The 15,652-nt window shown below is 57.9% G+C and overlaps 2 protein-coding genes across 20 annotated transcripts in view; one reads left to right on the top strand and one right to left on the bottom strand.

The window, feature by feature from the left end:
- The window catches only part of TPO (thyroid peroxidase), a gene marked incomplete at its 5' end in the record, with an annotated part of 445,236 nt that overhangs the window by 173,677 nt on the left and 255,907 nt on the right, over positions 1-15,652 (top strand). The gene's annotated exons all lie outside the window — the stretch shown is intronic.
- The window catches only part of MYT1L (myelin transcription factor 1 like), a 297,774-nt gene that overhangs the window by 33,931 nt on the left and 248,191 nt on the right, over positions 1-15,652 (bottom strand). For 17 of the 19 annotated variants that reach the window (XM_080683275.1, XM_080683277.1, XM_080683265.1 and 14 more), the window contains 5 exons: positions 13,945-14,156; positions 8,440-8,690; positions 6,267-6,503; positions 4,464-4,585; positions 3,600-3,668 (listed from right to left, as the gene is read on the bottom strand). In XM_080683275.1, coding sequence (XP_080539401.1) covers positions 3,600-3,668; positions 4,464-4,585; positions 6,267-6,503; positions 8,440-8,690; positions 13,945-14,156 — 891 coding nt within the window. Of the gene's footprint in view, positions 1-32; positions 2,668-3,599; positions 3,669-4,463; positions 4,586-6,266; positions 6,504-8,439; positions 8,691-13,944; positions 14,157-15,652 lie in introns of those variants that run through there. The other 2 variants (XM_080683273.1, XM_080683268.1) reach the window with 2 other exon arrangements.

The following is a 15,652-nucleotide window of genomic DNA, read 5'->3' as shown; positions in this document are numbered from 1 at the left end:
CCCACCCCCCGCCCACTCAATGTGGAGGCCAGACGGACAGTAATCTCTGCCGCTAAGGAGCGACCTGCACGGTGAGGCCAACGCCCCGCCCGACAAGGAAAGGCGCGTCTGTCAGAGAAATGGGACTCAGGTCGGGGCCGTTGTAATTCGCAGGGTGGATTCACTACTGTCCACTGTGAAGCAAGGCGGCAGGAGGGGCGTGCGTCTAGGGGTCAGGCGCACAGCTGCAGCAGCGGCTCCTGCACCGGAGCCACCGAGCCGGAGATGAGTGACGCCGTGAGATCCCTGCTGACACCTCCCCCAGCCGGAGCTGCCCGTGCGGCAGAGAAACAAGCCTGGAAGTCCAGGGACAGGCAGCCTTTAGAGGAAAGCGATACCTCGGCCTGCGTCCAAAGTTCTAATGTTTAACGTTTGTCTTAAAACAGATGTCACCAGGCTTTCAGAAAGGTCCGCGGTACGTGTGGCTGAACTTCCTCTACGTCGAAGCTAATGACTCCGGGGACAGATGCCCAGGAGGCACGGGACACGGGAGAGAACTTTCTAAAGGGCAGCACGCCCACAGCCCCACCACCGGGCTAAGTCAAAGCCCCACAGGAGGGGGTGACCCACAGTAGTGACCCAAACCACCCTCCTGCCAGCAGCTGCCCCAGTGCGACCTCGGGCGCTGCACCCTCAGACAGGAGCCAGGAGTCAAGAAGCCAGCTGGAGGCCACGTGAGAGCTGAGTGGCATCAGGTTTGAGTTGGCTCGAGCTGATCGCTGAGGGAAAGGTGGCTGAGAGCCTGCGTCTCGCCCACACCTGCAGGGGACGGTGCGTCTGGAAGGAAGAGGGAGAGCTGGCGCAGGGCACCGTCTCCTTAGAAAGGGGCTGACAGTGACGTCATGTGATCTGCAGGTTTTCCTGTCGGGACTCAGGGGATCTGAGCAGGTGAAATCGTAGAGAAGAAACTCCCCTCAGAATCAGAGCTCACGTTAAGCGCGTTTTCGTCACCCCCCACCCCACGTGGGACAGTTTTCTTCTTTTGGGGCCTGGCGAGCTGCAGGGCTGGACCTCACAGCCACACACATGCGGCACCCCGAGTGTGTGGGGGCTGGCCTCCAGCCTCAGGGATTCCTGGCCTGCGTGACCCTCGCCTGCCTCCCGGGGGTCGCTTCCCTGGGCTGTGCCTCCTCCCTGAGCCACTGGCCTGGGCTGCCTCTGTCAGACAGACCAGGGGCCGGAGAGCAGGGGCTCCCGACGCCAATGGCCCTCACGTGCACGTCGCGTTCGGACGTGCACTGTTTATGTGTTGTACATCATCAGACAAGCCGCGATCGACCCCTTTTCCAGAATTCCCAATGTGTGGCTCTGAGTAAGCGCCAAGCTGGGTGTCATCTTGGGGTGTTTTAGAGGTTTGAGGACCCAAGACCCAAAGTTTATCTGGCAAAAGTTGTCAGTCCGTGATCCAGAGCATCCTGTCAGGGCCAAGTAGTTTAAAGCCAGTGTTAGAAGTGACAAGAGGAACGTCTCCGGAAGATTCCATTTCTCAGCAGGTGCACATGGAGGTGTTCTCTGGAGGAAGCTGGGCCCCGCTTTCTCATACGAGATGTGGGAGCCGCTGCCCCAGGGGACGGCGCCGGTCACGCTCCGCACCAGGGAAGCGGCTCTGAGAACGTGTGTGAAGAAGAAGCTCTGACCAGAGCCAGGCCCGACTTCTCCAGAGGGAGCTGCGTGATCTCCGGGACGGACCGCAGCCTGCGGCTCAGCTAAGAGCGGTGGATGGGAGAACCACAACGCAAAGGAGAAAGGAAGCCACGGGCCCTCCGGGCAGCAGGCGCAGACAAGGGAGACCTGCGTATTTCAGCATCAGACTTTATTGTGTGCATTCAACTGGACGTCCACGATGAACACACCATCTCAGAGAGCGTCACTCACACGCGATGTACTGGTTACAAAGACTCGTCTGGAAGTGAGTGTGGCTTTCAGATCAGCCGGATGAGGAGAAGGCAGCCCCTCTGGATGGCGAGGCCCTCGGGGAAGAAGCGGACGAGGGGAGGGCGGCCGCCTCCCTCCGAAGATGCCGATGGCGAGGACGCCATCTTCCAAGATGAGACAGGAGGAGGCTGGCGGCCTGGAGCTTCAGATCCACAGAAACTTCTAAGCCCACTGTCAAGGGATGCAAACCAGTGCTAACCAGACCTGCAGAAAACTACTCTGGCCTCTGGGGTCCCGAGACACCCAGACTAGATGCGACATTAGGTGCGAGCTGTGGGAAGGCCACGTTCCCGGTCACAGCGGCCTGTGGGGCTGAGCCGGGCCAGACTTCTGCCCAGGGTCCTCGTCACAGCGTCAAAGGGAAGTGCCTTCTGAGGCGCTGGCCAAGGTCCGGGGCAGTGAGCCAGGTCCTGGCCAGGAGAAGCATGGTGGCAAGCTATGAGAAGATGCCGGAACCCAGTGGGCTGAGCTCTTCCTGCTAATCCTGTCCACTGGGAGGCTCTGAGCGCTATCTGTCCGCGAGGCGCCGTGGAGGATGCTACGGCTTTACGGCCGTTGGGTTGGGAAGAGGGCGCCCTCTGCTGTTTACACGCCACGAAGAAGACTCCAACAGCCTGGCGGCGGGAGGGCTAGTTCAGGAGGTCACTGAACATGAGCAGGTGGTCTACGGCACTAGGGCCCTGGACAGGGGTCCTGCAAGAAACGACACGAGTGAACCGAGCCCGCACCCGGCAGCCGGATCGGCGCAGCAGCACGGGGCGTGGGCTCGGGTCCTGGGAAGGAAGCACGCAGGGTCTGCAGACAGCACTTTCTCTAACGGGCCACGAAGCCGTTTCCCAGCGAGGAGGAGCCACGCAATGTGGCCCAATGGCCCCACGGCCCTTGTTCTCATCGCGCTGGGGACTGTAGTTTCCGCACGCTCACCCTGTCCACTCCAGCCGGAGCCCCGCCGCGGGGTGCCCTTCCTGGACCCCGCGCCCACCTCTTGCACAGCCTGCGGGAACTGGACCCGGCTCATCACGTGTGTGCACTTACGGAGACGGAAGTGCCGTTGACCAGATTTATGTTTAAAATAGAGAAAAATTACAGACACAGAGGAGCCGGAGATGCAGCAGCGAGAGGGATGCGTGTGTGAAGGCCTGAGCACACGGGTCAGCGAGCTGTGCACTATCGCTGTCCTGAGTGTCGGGAACCCTACCCCTGGGGACCTGAGGGATTACCTGTCCCCTGTAGCTTCCTGTCGCGGTGCTAGGGAACGTCCAAGTGGTAAATAATCACATTAACTACTGACTCTCAAAACATCAATTTTTGACTTTTAAGTTACGATCTTTTCTTAAAATCTGAGAAACTCTGCAGAACCTCCCTTCCCTGTGCACGCACACCGGAGAGAGCGCACTGTGCTTGGGAAAAATCAAGACAGAAAGGATCTGATATGACAGAACTGGAGGTAAACGAGAGGGAGAAGCGGAAGGAGTTGTCGGGAAAGGGACTGCAATCCCGAGGACCCAGGCATGCGCGGCTGTGCACATGGCTTCGAAAAGACATTTTCTGTTCAGACGACACCTCCTTCCTGTTCCTGCTCAGTGGGCAGGCTTTTAAAGGAGGACGATGCCCGTCAGTCTTACTTGAGTTCCTGCGAGCTGGTGGCCAGCATGCTCCGGATGCTCTTGTCAGCCAGCGGGCAGCCCGACAGACTGTAAGACAGGCCAGAGAGTCCGTGAGTAGCCTCCACCAGCTGGCGCTCCGAACAAACACACACAAAATTGAAATTAAAGTTTAATGCAGAAAAGCGATGGGGCAAGTGCTGTATGTTGACTTTTTATAATTAACTCCGCATGTCAATTTAAAAAGACAGGTCCGTTAAATCACTTTTGAAAAGATAAAAATATCTGCGCTCTCTGGTTGAATGTGAAGAATTTTCCCAATTTAGGAAGCTTATTTTCCAATAAAGCACAGTGCACAACACCCCATCAGCACACTGTGCCGGTCAACATAGAGCACGGCGCGGGCACACAGGCGACGTGGTGCTCGGACAGCATTGTTGAGGTAAGCTGAAAACAATAAACTGAGAAGACAGAATCCACCATGAGGAAAACGAGGCACACCTTCTATGTGAGGCGTAATTACCAGTCACATGACCACTCCCATCACACCTGGGTGTTGGACATCTGCCACCAAACAAAAACAAAAACAGCCAAAATAGTAAGTATGTTTAGAAAAGCTTGTAAAAGTTTCATTGTTTCCAGTTTAGCTGCAATGTCTGCAGGGGGTCAGCGCCCTGGAGAAGCTGCGGATGCGCGGTTGGATGAGGATGGCGGCTCCGCGGCCCAGAGCGTGGGAACACACGCGAGGCCACGTGGCGGTCGCTCTGCTGCCCTGGCAGCGGGGACCTCTACACGCTGCGGATGTCGCATGCTCACGGCAAGGCACGCACAGGCCGGCTCACGGCAGCCGCGAGGGGGGAGGGGAGGGAGCCGCGCCAGGCTTACGTTATCAGGTCCTTCTTGCCCTCCTTGCACTGCGGGTACTTGGGCTTGGGGCTCGGGATGGTCACCTCCCCCGGGTACCTTCTGTCCTCCAGAGCGTCCTGGAAGGGGTCCAGGTCCTCCGGCTGCAGGCGAAACACAGCGTCAGCCACACCGAGCACGCGCCTCAGTGCACAAAGGCCCGTCTGCGGGCGCTGCCTCTCACTTCCCCTCCCGACTCTACCCTCCCGATGGCCACACCGCTTCCCCCTGAAAATGCAAATGGAAATTGGTTCAGGCTCCCTTTGGGGCTGGCCCTTCACATCCCGTCCGCTCCAGACGTCTGCAATTCTGGGGGCTCGTCACTGGCAGGGCCTTGTGCACAAGAGGAACAGGAGTGGTCTGGCCACAGGGACACCCTCACCCAGCGTCCCACCTCCACGAGGGAGGGAGCGGGTGCCTGCTCCACAGGCCGCTCCCTCCCAAGCTGCCTGCACGCTTTGCTCGGGGCTGCCCCTACCATCTCAGCACGCCTGCCTGCGGTTTCCGTAACCACTGCCTCCTCCCTCTCCCTGGGCCCTCAGCCTGGCGGCAAGGGAACCCCACCTCGGAGGTGGCAGCTTTAAATCCTTCTCAGCATTTTTTTATAGGAAGTGGGTCCAAGTGTCATGACCAAGACACCCCTGTAGGTGGCGCTGTTGAGCAGACATTTTCCTGAACAGGAGGTGCTTTCCCTTCTGGCCGGGTCGGGTGCACCATGCAATACTCCTGCCCACTTAGGGGGCTTCATGTTAGTGAGAGTAAGTCTGGAGCTCCCACTGCCACGCCTCTGCGGCCCCAATGACGTCACACTGGGGCGGAGGACAGCTCTGGGACCCAGCTCCCGCTCTCAATCCAAGAACAAGAACAAGAGGCTTTGGGGGAGGCCTTATAGAAAGACGCCTTTCTCTCAGTAGCCAGTGTTTCCTTTCCCCCCCTCCTTGTTCCCAGAAGATGCTATTGCTTTGGTGTGGTCTTCCCTTAAAAATGTTCGCTTTTCAGTGAATAGAGAAAAAGGTTTAACTTTGAGGATTAAACACTAGAGAAAAAGGCCAGGCCAGTGAAAACACGTTTTTCTTCCTTTCTTTCTTCAGTCTAAAGAATATTAAACTATTTTAATAAGCTGACTTGGAAAACTGTAACGGCTTTAGAATCAGGTTCTTGACAGAGGTGTTTTGGAAACACGTGGATAAAGGCTTAGGTGACGGAGCTACATGGCCCCCAAGGCTGGGCCTGCTCTGAGCTCCAGGTCCTCGGAGAGCAGACCCCGCCCTTGGCTCCAGAGCAACGTGCACGGAGGTGCCTCTGCGGTTAGACAGCAAGGGGTCACCCCGAGAAGGGGCTGGCCTGCTGCTGGCACATTTTCTCATAGAAACTGCTTGTAAGAAAACACTCTGTTCAGAACACAAAAGTCATCGTTTAGACGAGTCAGTGGTTTGTTTCACCAAATCCATGTTGGTCACAAGTCCTTCCTGAGTCAACAAGCATGTGCCTAGACCAGGGGTGGGCAAACTTTTTGACTCGAGGGCCACCATGGGTTCTTAAACTGGACCGGAGGGCCGGAACAAAAGCATGGATGGAGTGTTTGTGTGAACTAATATAAATTCAAAGTAAAGGAGCGGAGGGGAGAGCAAGAGAACCGGATAGAACAGCCGGATGCGGCCCGCGGGCCGCAGTTTGCCCACGGCTGGCCTAGAGCCTCACTAGCTCCAGGTCCCAGGAGGGAGGAGGCAGCACACCGCTCCCAGGACACAGCTGGACCGAGGGCGGGGCCCGGGAGGGACCTACAGTGATCTCCTTGGAGTCGTCCTCATCCACCCTCCGGGGCTTCATCTTGGTGTAGTCCACGGGCAGGTCCCAGCAGTCCCCCTCGCCCAGCGGGAAGCACCGGCTGCTCATCACGGCCTGCTGCTGCGGGGACATGGGCTCCAGCGGGGTCAGGATCGGGCAGCAGCCCTCCCGCGGCCTCTGCTTGTTCATGCTCAGGTCCAGCGTGCCGTTCTCGTCCACTTCCATGTCAGGGTTCTGTCGGCAGAAAGACAGGTCACCACGCGGTTCCCTCCCGACTGCAGCCCGCCTCCAGCCAGCACGGAAGCAGAAGAGAAGCTGCTCACCATGCCACGTACGTACGCCCCAGGCGAGGGAGCTGAAGTGGGTCCTCCATCCTCCCCTGCTGCCCAGGCTCCCAGGATGCACGCCGGCGTCCACTCTCTCGTCTATCCCTATAGCCACACACCCTCCCCCATCCATGTACCTGTCTATCATCCATCGGTCCATCACTTACCTACCTACCCTTGTCTGCCACCTATTGATCACACCTGTTATCTACCTACATCTTCCTTTCTGCCAGTACATCTCTGCTTCTGGAAAAACCAAACACGTGCCTAATTTCCATTCCATTCCACTTCAAATACCTATTAAGCGATCAGAATTACAATGTGTATAGAAGACATACTTATCATTAAAACGATATAAACTTAAACATTCTCCTTTGGTTTCACTGCTGCTGAACAGTTCAAGCCTCGGAGCGTGAGAAAACAAGAGTGGGTGGGTGGGAGGGGAAGGTGGGTGGGAGGGGAAGGTGGGAATTCACTTTCTAACCCAAAGCCCGAGAGGCAGAGGCTTCCACACTACTCAGAGTGCCTGCGGCTGTGACTGGCCCGGCTGCTCTGCGTCCAGCAACCCTGCAATGCAGTCATCTGGCTAACAAAGAGGGCCAGGGTGAGCTCCCCTTTTAAAAGATGCTTTGAAACAGATCAAGAATTCTTCAGAGCTCAGCCCTCCAGAGGGAGAAGGAAGGGCGCGTGAAGGGGAGAGGGAGGGAATCAGGAGAGGGAGGAACGCCCAACCGAGAGAGAGAGAGAGAGAGAGAGAGAGAGAGAGAGAGAGAGAGAGAGAGAGGGGGACACAGCCCTGAGCTGAGGGGCTGCCCTGACGTCACAGCAGAGGGAGGGGCCGGGAGTAAGGCCCCGCCCTGGCTGCTCCCTGGACCAATTACAGAGCACTATTCTGCCTCAGCTCTTTGTCCAAGTGCGCCCGGGTTTCAAGCTTTCCTACTGCCTCCGCCTTTATGATTCCGCACTCAATGCCCTTAGTCTGAGTCTAAGTGTAATAAAGTAAACAGATGAGGGGTGACAGTCTCTTCCTCTTTCACTGTAGAACCTCCTCCGTGGCTGCCTCCCATTTAGCAGCCCTGGTCACCACGGACACTGCGTGCCCCTGGTCCTTTTCCAAAATCTAGGAATGAGAATGCTAATAAAAAAGCATTTGTAGGACATGAACTTGCTGGCCTTCCTCCCTTCATACAAATTCCCCTCATCCAGAACTGCTGTAGGTGTGAGGCCGTGTGCCCGCGAGCAGCTCCAGGCAAGGCTCCGACACTCTGTTCCTTAGCGAGGAGGCCACACCACCCCTGCCTGCTCACAGGTCCTCTGGGAGCGCCACCCGCGTCCCCAGCCACCTCGTGGCCTCGCCAGGCAGTTCCCTGGCTGCCATCTGCCCGGCTCTCCTGATCTGGGCACGAGCGATGAGTCATGGAAACCACCACAAAGACTGGTTTCTGAGCTGATGCAAGCTGCTGCCCTGTAAGACTGGCCCCCGGGGAAATCGGATTGGCACTCTGCTTGTTCCCCTGTCCTGGGCGACCTGCTGGGAGCACGGCCAGAGGCCAGGCCTGCCTTTTACTGACGGCCGTCCTTGTATTTGCAAGTTCAAGGCATGCTGGGTCTTCAGGGTCCTGGTCCCTGTTTACAGAAATGCGCCTGGATCTTACAGGGACACAGCCATGCCGCGTCGCAGACGCCTGGCCCCTTCCTGACCGCGTGCCGGGGCAGCTGCTCCCAGAGCTGGGCGGTCCCCCAGAAGGGATGCTCAGGGAGACGACGTCTCAGCTTCTGCCTGTGTCCTGAGGGGCCAGGGTGACCTCGGGGGTGGACGGGGCCCGCCCGGCAGGCGTGCGTACCCGTGTGGCGCACAGGTCTTGCGGCTTGGTGGACAGGTTCTGTGGCATCTCGCGGCAGCGTGTGGACAGGTTGAGGATGGCGGTGGCCGCCATGTGGGCTGCCTCCATGTCATGCGTGTAGTCAAAGCTGCTCTTGCTGCAGGTGCTGCTGGCACTGCTGCCGCCGCCGCAGCTCAGGTTGCTGCTGCTGCTGGGCGCGTAGCTGCTGGCGGTGCTGCTGCTGGGGCTGGCGTCCTTGCAGTACCGCTTCGCTGGGGAGACACGGGCAGGGTGACTCGGGTACCCGCCAGGTCATGCGCCCTGCCACCCGCACCCCCAGCCCTGCGCGGACACACATCACATGGAGGCGCGGGGCCAAGGGCTGACTCACGAGGAGCGAGCCACCTGGCCTGCCTCCTGGGACCCCGCGCGCCGCTGACTGAGCTCATCTGGGACTGTGGGGACACAGTGCCCGGCCCTCCCGTGAGTGGCATTGGCACGTGCCTTACAGGCCCCCACCTGCTGGGCTCAGTCACCAGGGTGTCTCCCCTCCTGGTTGAGGCCCAGGAGGCAGCCTCCCTGGCAGGACTGCTCATCAGCTCACTGGGTGGGGGGCCCAGGCTGCTCAGCCCTTTGGAGACTGGCTGCTCCCACCCGGAGGGGCTGCGGTGTCCAGTGGGGCTCACTGTCCTGTGCCCGGTCACCTGTGAGGCCTGCGCTTTGGGGAGCGGCGTGCAGGCTGGGTGTGCAGACCAGACAATGTGGCTGAACATCCCCTTCCTCAAGGACAGTCACCCTGTGATTCTCACAAAGGGCCACGTGGGGAAGGGCAATCACAGTCACCCTGTGATTCTCACAAAGGGCCACGAGGGGAAGGGCAATCACAGTCACCCTGTGATTCTCACAAAGGGCCACATGGGGAAGGGCAATCACAGTCACCCTGTGATTCTCACAAAGGGCCACGAGGGGGCGTGCGCCCTGTGGACTTGGGTGAGCCCGAGGTAAATGCACCAGCAGAGTGACCATGACCGCTGGGGATGCGCAGACACGCCCTCCTTACAGGAACGGCCTCGCCTCCGGCCCAGAGCGTCCCTTACTGGTTATCTTTCTGAGCAGCCAGCTCACCACCAGCCAGACAGGCTCCTGGGAACAGCATGCCTCTGAGTGTCCAACGTCCCGCTAGCACAGTGGACGGAGGCATCTGCTGGAGGGTTTACGAGCACTGCCCTTATCACTGCAGGGGCGTTAAAGCCCCAGGGTCAGGCTTCTCCCCCAGAGCCTGGCCATGAGGCTCCTGGGAGGTGAACCTGGAGGTGCTGGCAGACCCCGCTCAGTGTCCTAAGCCCTCCACCAGAGTGCCACCCTGTCTCGCACCAGGTGAGCTCAGGGCCCCTGCGTGGGCGGGAGGTCCAGCGGGACGCAGTGATGGGGTGCATGCACGGGGCCAGCTGTGCTGTGGCGCCTGGTCCCACCACATCCCTTGACAGCAGCCTGGCCTGCCCTCACGGTCGTCCCCAACAGTCACTGGTGGGTCAGTACCAAAGGAGCAAGGAAGCCCTGCTCAGAGCTTCCCCAGCGGGAAGAAGCAGACACAACTGAACGGGATGACAAGATAACCCCACACAGCCAACAAGCTCGGTCAGCGTGAGCGACGCCACGAAAGTGCCCCAAAGCGCCTCGTTCAGATACAGGTGGAGAAAGAACCGAGCTTCCGTGACGCTCGGCTTTGCACCGAAGCCCGTGCCGTCCTGACATCGCAGACGCTGTTCACTGTTCCCACCTGGCCACGGGCGAGGGGGCAGCCGCCCCTAACAAAGCCACAGACCACTGCACACACAGCCCACCTCCGGGCCAGCTTCCCCGCATGGACCAGAGGCCAATTCCACACTCAGGCCCACCAGGCATGCGCAGCTGCAGGCCGGTCACTTCTATCCTGCCCCCGCGCCGCCTCAGCCGAGCCAGTCCTCACACCCTCTGTGCCAGGCCCTCGGCCTTTCTCCCTCTGTCCCCTGCGAATGTGCCCCATCTCAGCAGCACAGGGCACAGGGGGCAGCGGGGCCCAGAGGGACCCCAGAGACACAGTCCCAGGAGGCCACCCAGGGACCTGCCCTACAGCACATCGAGGTGGCAATGCCAACTCGCATCCCAAGGTTCTCTCACAGGAATGAGTTTGTGGTTTTACATCGTCCATGCATTTGTTAGAAAAGTCCTGGGAGAAATAGAATAATACTTATAAAGGTGTGTTTCCTTCCTGACGAGGGCTAGCCACGGGCTCAGGGAAACGTGTTCCACACCGATAAGAAACATGGCAACTTCGTTCAGAAATGAGTGATACTCAGTTTCTCAAAGCAGCAGGACAACGTGTGTCCACGCACAACGGCAGCCACTTGGTAAAAGGCATGCCCGTCACTGAGTGCTCAAACCCGGCTCCTCTGGGCTCCGCGGGAGGGTCTGGGGCAGCTGGGACTGCACACCCTGCGGGGGGGGGGGGGGGGGGGAGAAGCAGCCGGCGGCCAGGCGTATCCCTTCACTAAATGCCGTCCACTTTTTCTTGTTTTGCTGCCAATGAAGTAAGAGTCTCTATACTTCAGATCTTTCAGGCGATGAAGGCCTTCGTTCCTAATGATTATCTGTTCAACTTTGAGAAAACCCTAGTGCCGGTGACCTGGGACCACACTGTGCTGACACCAGGGGGCGCCGCAGAGCTGCAGGGCGTAGGGGGGGCGGGTGCCTCTCCCGGGGGGCTCTGGCCCCCGCCCCACCCAGGAGCCCCTCCTAGTCAGATGGCAGTACCTGATTCACCATAAAAGGCACTGGGCTTTTCTTTTGGCAAACAAAGTGGTTTTCAATCAAGCCCCTTTCCAACTGGCCCGCAGAGAAGGATGTGTTCGCGTCCTAGGTGCCAGCGTACACGGGGTGACAGAGCTACGCCGCTGTGACTGCAGGGCCACGCCTTCGTGTGACGCAGCTGCGGGCAGGCCACGCCCCACGGAGCAGGCCCTCCTCAGGCAGGCAGCCGCTCTTGCAGGGAAAGAGCAACGGTAGCCATTTGTACTGAAAATAAGTGAAATGGACACGAAGCCAACACCTTCCACCAGGACCTTCCTAGCGCCTGCTCTGCTGGTGGGCGCCTCATGGCCCCGGAAACAGCCACCTGCTTCTGCGCATGTTTGTAGGGGCAGGCGAGTGTGCTCCACCCTGGGCTTCCGTGGAAACAAGCATGTGCCTCCTGAGGATGCGCCCACCGGCGAGAGGACGGGTAGATGGCGGATGGATTTATGAACGGACGGATGGACAGACAGGCGGATGGACAGAGACAGAGAGCAGCCAGGACGTGCCTGGTGCCCGGGAGAACGAGGGGGCTGCGCCCAAGTGCTGAGTGTCTGGCCACAGCAGGTGGGACCTCCGGTGACTGGCAGACGGGGGAGGCCCTGGGTCCTAGACACCTGCGTCTACGCGCTGCTCCTGTCCCGACACTGGCCCGCCCACCACAGGCTCACTTCCCTCTGGCTCCGGAGCAGTGACCGAGTCCCGTGCGCTCCTGGAGGTGAGGGCAGACCCCAGGCGCCTGTGGTCCTGCTGCCCAATGCCCGGGAGCAGGAGGGCTCCTCTCAGCTCACCCTGCCCCGGCCCGGGCCCAGCCCTCATCCTTAGCGGGCACTGTCCTCCATGCGTTAGAAGCCTGTCAGGCGACTCCAGTGGAAGAGAAACGGGTCACTGACTTGCTTCTCAGGACATGTTTAGTGTTAAAAGGGTCCTTCCTCTTCTCGTAGTTCACTGAGGACCTAAGAGTGGAGTTGTTATTCTGTTCTTGTTTTCCTGTTGGCCGGCTGACCAGCGTGGCCCTGCCTAAGGTCCTGACACCAGGTATCTTTCTGGGCAGGCGAGAATGCCGGGGACTAACATGCTTGTGCCCTCTTTAGAGCTGTCCCTGGTCTTCCCAGCAGCAGGGCAGAAACGGTGCCTCCACTCGACTCTGGGGACCGACACACAGCACTAACGTCCCAACAGCACACGGTCCTCAGGGAAGAGCTGAGAACAGACAGGCAGGTTTGCCTCCTAACCCGGAAGACACTGCAACCCAAGACGCGCTCCACCGGCCACGCCCTCGCCCAGCCCGGCCACGACAGGGGGGCAAGGGAGTCAGCCACAGAGCAGAGCAGCGACAGAGGCAGGTGAAAATGAACGAGTCAAAGCACTCATCAGATCACTCAAAACTGGAAATGGTATCAATAGAACCCTTAATTATGTGAATTCAACTTCTTTCGATCCTTCATTTGCAATCAAATGAAGGAAATAATAAAACCTGAAATCGGTAAGTGATTACAAAATAAACAAAAATACTCATTTTCTATTACACCGTAAACCACTTTCTTTTCCCCACTTGTATCTTTGTTCCTATATATTAAGAATTGATACATGCAAAGATAATCAATATTGATGCATCAGAGATATTCTATTCACTATACATATTAATTGTTATTAAGGCAAAGAACGACTAACGTAACTTAGAAAAAGGTGTAGCTACTCATATTGAATTACGAGGTTTCAGAAGCCCCACCGCTCAGCTGAAACGGTCTGTGTGCGGTGATTTTAATGCCATCTCTCAGACAGGAGCGTGCACATGCTTAGAGCCTATCCCCTGCCTCCCTAGAGAGCGCCAGGAGAGACTTCTGAATCACCACAAGCTACGCAGCCCACATGCCAGTTAGTAAGAGTTGCCAGCTAAGTCATATGTCCTGGAATGTAAAGTAGAATCGTGGTTAGGTAAGTAAGTCAACTCCAGGATACGTGGTCCTCCCCTCCACGTTCAACAACCACTAGCCACGGCAAATGCGACCCAGTCACACTGCGGCGGCGGCTGAGCCCGCGGGTGCACCGGCGCTGTGCTTTTCCTGCCCTGATGGCAGAGTGCGCCCATGACCAAGCCGGGCCCACCAGGTGGCTCTCCCAGGTCTGCTCCCCAGCGCAGAACAGAGCAGGGTCCACGCCTGCTGGAGGGGCGGGCACACCCTCAGAGGCTGTCCACCCTCAGCTGCCCAGAAGAATCACGGTGACTTTACCATCCCACCACACAGGGGACACCTGAGGTTCTGGTTTGGCAGCGGTGGGTGCCGCCTGAGCGTCAGACTTCTAAGTCACCCGGACGACTCTGTGTGCACCCAGGGGTTGGGAACACGGGGCGGGGTGGGATGCAGACTTCCCAACACAGCCACGGACTTGGGGCCGCTGCTACTGGCTGTCCAGTTATCTGAGTTGGGCCCCCTATTAAAGGGCGCTTAGGAGGTGAGGACGCGGTCTTAGTGACAGCATGGGGCAGAGGAGCCGAGGCGCTGTCCACACCCACAGGCCCTGCTCCCCACCGTGGACCTCTGGTTCGGAGGAAAAAGCCCAGGGGTGGCGTGCTGTTCTTGGGTGCCCAGCAAGTGCCCACATGCGCGACCGGCTGGTAGGAAATGGATATACACAACAACAACATCATCAAGGCAAGCGTGACTCTCATGTATAAGAGTGTGCACCTCCTACCATCATATCCTTTGGGGGATATGTCCCTGGTTTGCACCTTGGGAGCTATGGCCCGCTTGCCGTACGTGTGGCTGTCGTAACTGTTGTACTCAAACGACGTCTTGGAGTATTTCTCCAGCTCTTTGGCCAGGTTGGAGCGCGGCGTGGTCGTGGGGACGTTGTTTCTGTAGCCGTAGTGAGGGATCTCGAGCTGCTTTACAAAGCACATTGGCCTGTAAGCAAACAAGAAACAATCGACAGCTGGCTTTTTCGGGGCGGCGGGGGCGGGCGGGGCGGGGGGACGGGCTCACGCTAGCGCCAGAGCATCTAGTTTCCCGGCGGCACGCGGGCCTTGAACCTGGCACGGAAACCACGTCCCACTTCCCGAGAGAAAGCCGCGGTGCTGTCACTACGCAGCACCACGTACGCTAGCCGCCTGTCAACGCTGGCAACAAGAAGACAAAACGGACTGTAACTTCCCCGCTTTCCTTCTCTCTCATGTCTTTGTGGGCTTGGTGAAGAGACAGGTGTGAGGGCAGGAGAATCGCAAGTGTTTCTTCTGCAAGAGCAAGAGTCACACTCAGATGCGGGGAGCTAGGGAGGCATTCCCGTGGAAGGAGGAGGCCATGAAAGAAGTCCTCAGAGGGCCCCAGACGAGGGAAACTGGACACAAATGTGTACGTCTGGACGACAGGACGGAACGCGCAGTAATGCATTCTGACAAATGTTAGCCTACAGTTTCCATCTTTTTACCTCGGAGCCATTCATTTTCCTAGATTTTAGAGTAAATTATGTAAGTGGAGGAGCCTTCCATTATTCTTCATTACTTAAGATTCTATTTTGTGGCGTGTGTGTGTCCCGCCAGTTCTCCATCTCCTAAGTGGAATGTTTAAGCTCTTTTTGGAAATTAAGACAGAAAAGTTGTTCCCTTCGCTCCACGCCCCTCATGTCAACCAAATCACCAAGGCACTCACTTTGCTTTCAGGAACTTTGCTTATTTACTTGACAATCAACAAAACAAGGGAGCGATCAGCTGAATGCCCACTGTATGAGGCATTTGCCAGGTAGTGTGGAGGGTGGCTGCATAAATGACTAAAGCCCCCAGCTTTGCCTCAAAGATCCCTGGGCTGCACTGTTATTTGTGTGTGCGTGTGTGTGTGTGTGTGTGTGTGTGTGTGTGAGAGAGAGAGAGAGAGAGAGATACTATTTTAAGAGCCCAGTGCTGCTGGGATTCTGGGGAAGGGAGGCCACTTCTGGCTGTGAGATTCGGCTCCATCTCCGGGAGAAGCTAGAGCTAGCTTTACAAAATGGGTAAACCCCTAAGGGTAAGACCAGGGTGTGTGCACAAACATTCCCAGAAAAGAAAAAACCAAGTCGGAAGGTGAGGCGCGTCTTGGGGAAGCACAGGAGACTGGTGGCCTGGGACAGATGGGAGTCTGCTCATTTGCTAGTGAGCAAGGCCCCGGGCCGGGCGGGGAAGGAGCAGCCTGGGCCGAGGCCTCAGTGCATGCAATCCTGGGCGAGAGAGTGGAGGGGGATGGGCCCAGCAGAGGAGAGGAGAAATGTAGACAGGACTGGACGTACTTACTCAAGTCTTAAATTCCTGCTGGGGATTTATTTAAAGACTTATTTAAATGACTGTAGGTTTAAATTCTTTTCCTTTTCCTTTCTTCCTGTCTCTGTCCTCCCTGCTGAGGGAGCCTCTTTGTGTGTGGACACGGTGGGAGGT

The sequence above is a fragment of the Plecotus auritus genome (genome assembly GCF_963455305.1).
Source record: "Plecotus auritus genome assembly, chromosome: 8".
NCBI classification, from domain to species: Eukaryota; Metazoa; Chordata; class Mammalia; order Chiroptera; family Vespertilionidae; genus Plecotus; species Plecotus auritus.
The sequence above is the reverse complement of the archived record's forward strand: the minus strand, read 5'-3'. Positions and strand labels throughout refer to the sequence as shown.